Source organism: Cryptomeria japonica, chromosome 7 (genome assembly GCF_030272615.1).
Source record: "Cryptomeria japonica chromosome 7, Sugi_1.0, whole genome shotgun sequence".
NCBI classification, from domain to species: Eukaryota; Viridiplantae; Streptophyta; class Pinopsida; order Cupressales; family Cupressaceae; genus Cryptomeria; species Cryptomeria japonica.
In genome coordinates, this window is record NC_081411.1 from 54,076,622 (window position 1) to 54,088,483 (window position 11,862).

General features: G+C 33.1%; 1 protein-coding gene across 2 annotated transcripts; it reads right to left on the minus strand.

Annotated features, from left to right (window-relative positions):
- Positions 1 to 6,922: 6,922 nt before the first annotated feature.
- On the minus strand, positions 6,923 to 11,364 carry LOC131055595 (disease resistance protein Roq1). 2 transcript variants are annotated; one of them, XM_059209204.1, is made up of 5 exons: positions 10,587 to 11,364; positions 9,252 to 10,449; positions 8,890 to 9,156; positions 7,606 to 8,769; positions 6,923 to 7,427 (listed from the first exon to the last, which is right to left on the minus strand). In XM_059209204.1, exons 1-5 carry the CDS (start codon positions 11,129 to 11,131, stop codon positions 6,948 to 6,950), a joined length of 3,654 nt encoding a protein of 1,217 aa, XP_059065187.1. In that variant the 5' UTR covers positions 11,132 to 11,364; the 3' UTR covers positions 6,923 to 6,947. The 2 variants fall into 2 exon arrangements, with proteins under 2 accessions (XP_059065187.1, XP_059065186.1); XM_059209203.1 differs by having other exon boundaries at positions 9,252 to 10,455.
- Positions 11,365 to 11,862: the final 498 nt, after the last annotated feature.

An 11,862-nucleotide genomic window follows, 5' to 3' on the forward strand; every position in this document is an offset into this window, starting at 1 on the left:
ACCATGGCATTGGTGGAAGCTGCAAACATGGATTGAGGATCAAGCCCTCCTCAAGCAATCCTATCCCTTTCTAAGCCAAATCCATCCTATCCATCCAATTGCCTATTTCCTCTATAAATAGGACTCAAGGCTCTCATTATCAAGGCTACATTAGGTTCATTATCAAGGCTATCATTATCAAGGTGCTACATGTGCTACACAAGTCTCTTTCATTTTGTCTACACAAATATCTGTCATACACAAGAATCTTAGAATTATTTTAGATAATTATCATTAGCAATTATCCATGTTACGATAGCATTTCCATTATCATAAGCATAACAATTTCATTATCATAGATCAATTTTAGTAGCATGATTATTATCATATAGATCTTAATTGCATAGCATATAGGTCATTTCATCATAGCAATCATTTTTGGGGTTATCATTCTTGAGGTCAAATTGCTCAATGATCTGAGATCAAAATCTTGACTTGAGGAATCCTTGGAGATAGAGAACAATGGAATGTCTTGGAATGGATTTGATTGTTTGACTAGTTTATTAATTGCCTCCTTTTCCATATAATTTTTCATTGGTATGTTGGTTATTTTTTTATTTATTAATCCAATGATACCAACAATTCTAGCATACACCAACCATTTCATTCTAGAAATATATCAATTGTTTTTATCATACCTCTCCAATTAAATGGCTTTTGGTTACCCAAAACTTAGCGACTTATCATGTGTTGAAATTTGTTTAAAAAAATAAAAGAAAATAACTTTATCTAACATTAGCCTAGGATAATATAGCAAAATAGGTACACATTCAATCATATTGTTAGTGTTTATAACCAGTTCCACAAGTACTCCTAAAGATTAACTAGATAATATTTTAGATCAATTCCTCTACAATTTAGGTTTTGCAAAACCTGAGCTGGATTCCCTTTTTAATGTACATTAAGATATTATGCCCTTACAACTAAATGATACCTATAATATAAATTCTCATACAATTTTCCAATATTTTGTGAAATTTTCCATAAAACTATTTTGATTCCTTGCTTTCATTCATATCCTAGAATAGCAATATAAATAAATTAAATTGCATTTAAATTTTTCACTGTGAAACTATTCCAAGACATTGAGAATTAGTTTAATTAGATTGATGCCTAATTAGGGTTATAGAATCATCGAATCTTATAAATATTTATTTATAGCAATCGTGACACATTTTGGTAGTTTAGTAAACATCATTAAGTTATAACAATAAAATCTACTAATGGCTAGCAATATGATCCTACTTAACAATCCAATTGTAATAACAACATCCTTAGTATTCTCATGAAGGTATTTAATCTACTCATTAAATAGAAAGATATCAATAAAAATAACACAATTCAAGGAATTTATAGTGAATAAATTGATAATATTTTATTATATTATTCAAATGAATTTTTCACTAAAATTCAAAGATGATGACATATTGAAGCATGTATTCACATTAACTTCAATCAAAATGCACCTTGCTAATATAGATATTTCTTTATATACCTTCAACACTATATCCTAAAACACACTAAAGACTAAGCATCTTGCCCTAAATTATGTCTCTCATAACCATTTACAAGAATACTAGCTTCTTCTTTCAAAAAAAGAATAAGTATCATGCTCAAGGAGAAAATTGACACTTGACATATTTTAGATGTGACAACCTAAAACTCTATTGAAATCAAATAGTGTAACAACTTGTAACAAATATAGATTCACTTCTTGAAAGTAAAAAGAACATCATTGAAGTTGTTGGAAAATGTGACCTTGGTTTGCTCATGAAAATAAAATTTGAATATGCGGACATGGGAAGATGACTCGCCCATTAAATTTTTCTAACAAAGAATCATATATGCTTCTTTTGAAGGCCACTAGAACTCAAACACCTTCACCACCTTTTTTATGTATTCATTATACCTTGAATCCAAAGCTTCCTTGGCTTCATTATTGAAAATATCCAATTTTAATTCCAAAATATTAGTTTATCCATGCTAGTATTCATCAAAGCTTGATTGGGCTCTTCACTAGCAGAAATTAAAGCCAATAAAGAGGGAAAAATATTGCCAGAATATAACTTCCATTGATTGAATGATTTGATGTTTACATTGTCATCCAATATCTTGGGCATTAAAGCCTCCTCCAATGCTTCAAAATAATTCAACTTATCTTTAAGTTGAATATCTAATTTTATTTGATATATTGATAGACAATTTAATATTCCTATCACATCATTAGTACTTGTGAAATTTTCTATAGGGGTTTCAGGATCAAATTTAGCATTCATATATATCCAATTATTTGACACCTTGGGAATATATGTGCTTAATCATTGTTTAAGTTGTCCTTATGTTGTAGGTAACACATTTTCTAATTTTTGTAACCTATCCATGTATAATCCAATTTTTATACATGGCCCAAAAGGACATCCACATTATTGATTATCCTTTCCTTACCCTCAACTTTATATTCTTTATTTATGTTCCCTACTTTGTTTTAATTTCATCTTCAGTTCATTTATTCTTCAAAAGGAGAATTTATTCATATATTAAATTTTTGTATCAATTGAACTTGTTTAACGGGTAAAATTATTTATGATGATTCTTTGATGAGGTAGGAGTATGAACTATGCCCTATTGTATTCTTGTAACAACTTAACACAATCATTTTGCAATTCATCAAGTCAACAGGTTTAATGTATTTGTCATTGCTTTACTAAATAAAGTAGCATTCACAACTAAGGCTACTACTTGAGGAGTGATATTATTTACAATAATTCCAAAAATAAGATTACTTATAAGGTCAATAATGTCCTTTATTATCAAACGCTTATTTTTTCTAAGGCAACCACCCATATTGGCGGAGTTTCAAATTTGGTACTGAATCCTACTCCAAAATAGAAATATTGAACTTTCTCCTTATATGTTAGCACATCTTGATTAGTATCCCCCCTCATTATTATATCTAGTGAAATGATTGGGGCAATATTATAACATGGTAACAATGAGCACCCAATCTCTTACACTATTATTCTTTCTTCTCTTAGGTGTTCTATTGTTGACATGGAAGTAAAATTTTGCTTCAGCTTTATTTGTTACCTCTTATGATCCTAAGGTGAAGCCTCTCCCTATTGATTATTTAGTTTATTAAAGAATAAACCCATTTTATTTTTAGTCAAAAGTCCTTAATTATTTAGACTTAAAAAATCAATCACTTGGTAAAATCTCTATGCAAGTAAGGGCTTTCATGCCATTGAATACATCTCCTCCAACCCCAAGATCAATTGTAATCCTATCCTATGGAGCATTATCTTTCACTAATCTTGAAGAGGAAGCCAAAATTTGATTCAACATTATCTATTGAATAATCCACAAGGATTGGACACCACCTAGGTGTATTGGGGATATCTTCGAGAAACAATTATTGTTGCTCAAACATAATATTATTGAACTAATTATTCATTGACCACTTTTTCTCCTTATTGTACCTCTTCTCTTACTTGAATACCAAGAATGGGAACTATTATGGACCTTATTCATAAAATAAATTTTTATATTGTTATAAATCTAGCATCATAAATAGGATAAAATATTGTTAAAAGAGTGAAATAAAAATCTCCACAACCTCTTATCCTTTCTATTATTTATATTTATGTCCAACCTATTTCTATTATAAAATCTAATTAATTTTATTTCCAAAATAGTGCTAAAAATAGGATAACATGTTGTTAGTTGAATATAATGAAAATTATCATAACCTCTTACTTATTTCCCTAATTATACTATAAGATCCAACAATTGATCCAAAATTTTATAGGTGTCTACATTCTATTTTTTGAGTGTCCTTTCCTCTAAATAATAAAGATTAATGAAAATATATCACAATATAAACATTAGTGAAAATAAAAAATTTATTAAGCTAATAAATTTTTAAAATTGATATTTTAGTTTATTACAAATAAGAATGTTAGTAAAATATGCACCTAAAAAATAGAACTAATATATAACAAATAATGTTGTATTTCTAAAATATTTTTATGTAATTTTTTTTCGAATAAAAGTGGAGAACCACTAATTTTATTAATTATAAATTTTTATAAACCTAGTTCAAAGGGCACTAGTAGGAAAGAACCAGGCAAAGAAAACCTCTGGTCTTGCTCATAAAAAGACCACCATTGGGTGGATATAGCATATACAATTACATGAAAAAAGGAGATTTCAACCCTCCAACCCATGCCCAACCTATCCAAAAAAGATTATAAGCCAACCCCGAGTACAATATGAGAACCCAACCCATCCAAAAGTTGGGAGCCAATTACAAAATTCACCTACTGAAAAACTCAAAAGAAGGCCAAGAATGCAACCATCAAGGATGAAGAAACCAGTTGCTTGGACCCACATCTGGAGGAGGCGAAATCACCTCATACTGAGAATCAATCAAAATGTGATCATCTAGAGCAATCATCTGCAAAGGTTCCACCATGCTTGGAAGAGACATAACTGCATTCATAAACTCAAGAAGAAAGTGTAAACTTGAAAAAATATTTACAGCAGTAGCCAAGGTAACCGATGACACATGATCCAAGAAGACTTCAACATCAAGCATAGTATCATCATAGTTATCAGAAACCAAACCTCCTCTCAACACAGAAAGTAATTCACAATGCTAGCCATTAGATAATAATTGATGCTGAGATAAAAAGCCACCATAAGGAAAATCACCAAGTTCAAAATGATAAGAAGACAAAGCACGGTACAAATAAAAAATAGAATAAAAAGAGGAATGTAAGTATGCATCTGATAATTCTCGAACCAAAGACGCATCCATGAGTACTATAAATGATTTGATATTTGATATTTATACAATCAAATTTATGTTATCCATGACTACATATTCTATATTTAGTACACTACAAATCTATACAATACTAAGCAATATTATATTAAATTTTATTAGCTTTATAAAAAATTGCTAATCTCTATTTTTATAATTTTTATTTTTCACATATCCTTATACTTAATATTAAATATTATAAATTATATCATTGGTTTATATTATAATAAAATTCATATGAATCGAGGGATGACCCCACAACACAACAGTTAGCTATGAGCCTCCTAATGGGAGGTCTTGGGTTCAAGTCTACTCGAGGCCCATGTGTCCCACACACATGCAATGGAGAGATAAGATAATGCTTAAGCGATTTGACTTTTGCCCATTACTAGGAAAAAAATAAAATTATATGAATCAACTTATAATTTTTTAATATTAAATTTTCAAGTTTATATTAAAATTTTAAATTTTATTCTTTAGTTATATATTTATAGATATTATATATTTTTTTTAAAATATGATATATGTGTGTGTATAACTTTTAAACCTTATATTTTTTGTATTCTACTTTGTTAACTCTATATTTATATTGTAGAATCTAAGATTTATCATGGAACTTTATGATTTCTATTTTATATTTCATTTATTTTTAATTTTATGCTTTTTACTTATAATTATAAAGATCAATTTTACAAAAATAATATTATCTCTTATATTTGATATTTACATAATTTTACAATTTGTATTATATTTTATATCTTTTTGTTTAATATTTGATATTTAACTTATCAATCAAAATATTTGATATGCAACTTTATATTTTTAATTAATAAATATTAAATATTTAATATTAATATTTCATATTTCATTTAAAATAAAAATTACATAAAAATTTGTATTGTAATTTACAATTAATCAAGGGATGTTATTTCATCCGTGAGCTTCTTTTATGAAGGGACAAATTTTAAATTTTACATGTGAGTTTATCCAGCAAAAGTGGTTATCCATTAGAACAAAAATCAATGATTGAACTGCAGTTATCCATGGCATTATGATTCATTGCCACCATGGATGATGGGTGCACGTTTTGGGGTTGGATAAACATTGCCTGATCAAATGGCCAATAATTAAAATAATTAAAATAATAATTTAAATGTTCAAGACAATAATATTTTTGTCTTAAGAAAACATCTTAAAGTGCCCACTTATGTAGTAGTGGGTCTTGCGAGGAGCAACTTGGCACAAAGTTTTGGTTGTTTGGTGATGCAATTTGAAGTATTTTAGAGTCGCTTCCACTTTGTTGATCAGTGTTAAAGAACTTTGTTTTCTTGTGTGTTTAGGACTCCAATCACAACCTACAACTATCCATTTGTGCACACATCAAATTTGTAGAATTTGTATTTCAATTTGAGTAAAAAAATTATTTCAAATCAAAGCAACTTTGGAGAACTAAATTAGATATGGAAAATTGCATAGCTTTGCATAATTTTTGATATGTTGCCCTCATTTTGGGGGCCCATCACACAACTTGGACACATAATTGTAAGATCACTTGGATTAGGATTATGACTATTTAAAGATCAATATATGAACAAGCAAGGTAATTATAAAGATAGGTCAAAGACATTGAGATATGTGCACATAAGAAAAGATAATGAGAATAGGAAAGTATGTGAATACAACTAGATAAATAGATTGGCCTTTATTAAAAAAAAATGTATCATCTTATGTGAGAACTAAAACATTTCCTCAAAACAAAACAAAATGACACAAAGATATTAATTTCAACACTAAATCCATAAAAGTCACTCTATTCATTTTACAACTCCAATTTAACATCAACATATTATTTTCCCACTATATTTCTCAAAACTTAATGTCCACATTTTTTTTCCCCTCTTTTTTTCATTTTTTTTCCCTTTTTTTTCAAACAAACACATGTTTCTAATTTACCCTACCCAATGAAAAGTGAACAATCATATAATATTTAGGCCTATCTTCTCTCAAAATGAAACCATGAGAGAGAATCAACTCGAGAATCAACTCCACTAGACCAGTACGAACCAAGACTAACATAAATTGTACTTTACTTGTGATACAACTCATCAACAATTCTACGTAGAACATTCAGAACTTTATGTTCTTCACCTACAATCACGGGCATGGTCACACTTTTCACCATTACATCTTCGGGGAAACAATGGTAATCAAAGGGAAAGCATTTACCCTCAGTATCAATCAACTTATTTATTTCATCTCGGTTGCTAGTTAGCGAGGTAATTATCCATTTGCCTTGGCGAACCTCACATTTCAGCCATGGATTAACATCACATTCCCTAATTAGCTCATTCATCGTCTGTGCTGCAGCACAAGTATTGACCACAACCACAGCGCATAAAATGATTGCGCCCACCACATGTCTCCCGAGATGATTCCACGTGTCCCTGGTACCAATTTGGATGAGTGATTTGGCGGTATCAAGGTCGCAAAACAGATTTGCGTTGACAGTTGACTCCGCCCCATCTTTTGCTTGACCAATTACTGTGATAAATTTTGACGGTAGCATCTGCATGTAGCAAACAAAATCTTAGTGGATTAACACTCCATTCTCTTCGTTTATTACACATTACTTGTAGTTTAATTTAAAAACTTAAGGTGAATTCCAACAACAAAGGGAAAACCAAAGATGATCTAAAAAGCTTTCCAAAAATAACCCCCCAAGAAAAAAGTGTGGAAATCAAAACCTTCATCTCGAGAAGATACTTCCGAATTGTCTCATTGCTGCAATATAAGAGCTGCACTCTTTCCATTAAATGCCATATGTCCATATCTGGTATTTTGCGCAGCTTGGGGCTGTCATAAATGTTCAATTTTACAAGTTTCGAACATTTTCCAGCTACACTCAACAAATTTTTGCAACCTTTCAGTTCAATCCTCTTCAGCCTGGGAACTTCAAAATTAAAATCACAAATCTGAGTGCTGAATGGAACGAGTCTTAACTTCTTAAGCTTTTTACATTTATCAATCTTCAACTCCTCAAGCTGTTCACATTCAGTAATCTTCAACTCGATTAGCTTTGGAAGATTAGATGCGGTCACACTTATCAGTTGGCTGCAGTTATGAATGCTAATTTCTTCTCCACAGTTGAGTCGAACAAGACTGAGATCCTCAACTTTCCCACAATTACCAATGTACAAATCTTTTAGCTCTGTAAGATTAGATAGTCCTGTCACACTTTTCAAATGACCACAACCATTAATTCTAATTCTTCTTAGACAACTAAATGGTGGAAAATCTAGCTTCTCAAGCTCCCCACAGTTCTCAAATCTCAAATGTTCTAGCTCTGTAAGATCAGACATTCCTGTCACACTTTTCAAATGACCACAATCATTAATAATAATTTCTTTTAGACAATTAAATTGAGGAAGATCTAACTTCTCAAGCTCCCCACAGTTTCTAACTTCCAAAATCAATAGCTTTGTAAGATCAGATATTCCAGTCACACTTTTCAAATGACCACAACCAGCAATCCTAATTCTTTTTAGGCAACTAGATGGAGGAAGATCCAACTTCTGAAGCTCTAACTTCTCAAGATCCCCACAGTTTGTAAAATCCAAATATTTTAGCTCTGTATGATCAAATATTTCTGTCAAACTTTTCAAATGCCCACAACCTTTAATTATGATTTCTTTTAGACAATTAAATTGTGGAAGATCTAACATCTGAAGCTCCCTACAGTTTATAATTTTTAAAATCACTAGCTTTGTAAGAGCAGATATTCCAGTCACACTTTTCAAATGATGACAATTACAAATTACAAGTACTTCGAGATGGCGCAGAAGGCCCAAGCTTAACTCCTCCAACTGGCCGATATTATAGATACTCAGCTCTTTTAGCGCCAAGGGTGCCTAAGAGTCAAAATAGTTTTCTTCTCAATATTTCAATCGCAAATAAAGTCACCGAAGTAATAATACTATAAATGCACTCGATTATCAAGACACAACTTTTGAGGATAAACAACAAAATACCTGTTCATTATCCTGCCACAATCCTTCCAGACTTCTATCTTTGATCTTCAAAGATTGCAAATTTTGAAGAGGAATCCACGCAGGAATGTTTGTGATTGCATGCTGAGAATGACTAAGCTCAAGCCATAGTAAAGCAGTTGACGGCTCAAGCGTATTGTCTGATTCCCCTAGAAAGTATTTAATATGGCAATTCATGGACTGATCCATAAAAGAATGCAAACACCTGAAGTCGGGTTTGGTAAGAATGTTTTTAAATCCCTTTGATTCCTGCATTAACAGAAGTACTTGAGAATTTTATTTAAGTAACATTTAAGATTTGGAAAATTACACTAGAAAGCAGTAATTGGGAGGAATAGACATACCAAAAATTGGAGATGTTGAGATCGCCACAGGCGACGAGGATGACTCAGGTCATCTGCCATTTCTCGTCCCAAGTCCCGCAAGTGGTCATGCATTCTCAATACAGTCATTTCTTTTCTGGAAGCCTCCAGGGGATCTTCGTATCGTCCCCTAAATCCAGAAAACCCTATTTTCCTGATTTTATAATCATTTATTTCTTCAACCAGACATTTATCTTTTAGTCTTTGCAGTGCATGTCGAGCACTCCATCTCGATGCCTCCCACATTCTGATGGCTTTTTCCTTCGATTCTCCAATGAAAAAGCATGCAACATCCATGAATATTTGTTTTTCTTCATCGTCCAACGTGTCAGTGCTTATTTTTAATGTCACTTTAATGTCTCGATGCAGCGTCCTATTAACTTTCTCCAACGCTGACTCCCAAAACTCCTTACTGCGGCCATGAACATGACTGCCCAGAACCTGAAGAGACAACGGTAAGCCGCTACACACCCTAACAAAGAGGTCAACCAGCTTCTCGTATCCACTAGATGGAGAAGAGTGGCCAAAGGCATGCCAACAAAACAGCTCTTTCGCCTCATCTGTAGCCATTCCTTTCAAATTATAACCAACCGTGATGTCTGCTTCTATTAGCACTCCTGCGTCACGAGTCGTAACAATTACCAGACTCTTGCCAGAATTATTCAGCATATCCCTAATCAATAGTGCATCTAACTGTTTTAAGTGATCAATATCATCTAGAACAATTAGGAAACTCAACTGGTTGCTCCTCCTTATGCAATCCCCAATATAACTTGTTCCTTCCTCTACACTATAAAAGTTGAGATTATCTTTCTGGTATAGATCTTTCAGGAGTTTCATTTGTAAACAAGTAAACTTCTCGTTGGACTTGGCATAGGCTTCCCTCACATCAGACAGAAAACAGGCTCGAGTATATTGTGACCGCTTTCTGTTGAACAACTCTTTGACCAGAGTTGTTTTGCCGACTCCACCCATTCCAAAAATGCCGACGATCTGAGCCTTCTCTTCGGCACCTTCATTGATCCGGCACTCCCTTTCAAAATCTTCCACAAGCTGATCAAGACAACGCCTTTCAAAATCTTTCACAAGCCTGTTAAGTCCAACTGGGTATTTGGCAACATGTATAGATTTTTTACTTTGAACTTCTTTATCGACAGCTGACACTAGATTGTGGCAGTCACTGACACTTGACAATGGTAAAGGGGATTTTAATAAAGAGAAAATTGGGCTGCCTAAAATGAAAAATTTACACGTTTCAAGCAAGAAAAAGTAAAACAATGTACAATGACCAAGCACAAGGAAACCCAGAGATCTTACTTGAAATTTTTGCTGATTTCGTATCCTGTAAGAAATGAAACAGAATGGAGGGCTTCCTTCCACTTCTTAAGCTTCTCCATACTATACCTCCCCTTCTCTTCATATCTTGCGAAAGATTGAGCATACTCTCCGCTTTGTATGTGGCGTAGTGCAGAAGGTTTCACCTCATAAAAAACTGTAAAAATTTTAGCTTTAGTCTGCAACATGAGATCTAGCTCCGCCAAACACCACGGGGAGTCTGCATATCCCTTGGAGAAGATAGCGATATGGGCCGATGCAGAGTGGATGGCATTCTTAATTGTTGAAGGAAATGAATCACCAGGCTTTTTCTCTTCCAAATCAAGAAATGCATGTATTCCCAACTGCTTAACAGAATTGTAGAGCTGAAGGGCTACAGTTTCTTTGACATCAGGGCCCCTGTGATTGATGAAAACATCAAACAATCTTGAAGATTCGTCTACTTTCCTCCGTTTCCCTGGAGGTTCAATTCCAGAGAAAGCATAGTGTTCCTCATTTCTTCGGTGAGCCAAGGATGGGGATTCCATTGGTTAATGCTGAACACGAGTAAAGAATATGAATTGCTGATGCAGGTCAGTAGCAGAGGGAATTTGGATCCGAGTAAGCATAAACAGAGGGCATTATATAGAAACTGTAAAAGTTGGGAAGCGAATACGTTCCTTCCTGGAAACTACCAAGGAGGCGTAAACGATCCTTACTGGAAACTACCAAGAAAAAGAAAAAGGGGATTTTATAAAAACTGTAGATGTCGGAGGCGATCACGTTCCTTCCCTGAAACCACCAAGGAGGCGTAAACCTTCCTTCTAGAAATATATTAAATTTTAAAGTATTTACGCGTCCAATCTAAACGGCGCCAGCAACGACACCATAGAAACGTACTAAGGAACGAGTCGGGCGCCACTTTTACAAATATATTAAATTTTAAAGTATTTACGCGTCCAATCTATCCGGGCTCGAAATCCCATCTCCAACCTGCCTCACAAGTACGGACGTGTCATATCTTTGCGTGTGTCACAACTAACGTGTCTCTGAAGTAAAGTAAAAGTGCTTCGGATTCTCACTTTCTGCTTTTACCCGCAGAGTGCTCAAGAACCGCCGCTAGTGTTTAAAACATTAGGGCAAGTGCATAGAATGGCCCTCAAGAACCAGGTGATCCGGTTTTGTCTTGGGGTCCACATTTATGTTTTTTAATGGGAAGAACTCGACTGTCTTAGATGGTCCCCCGTAACTTTCATCTCCCTCTTAAGATCATTAATCT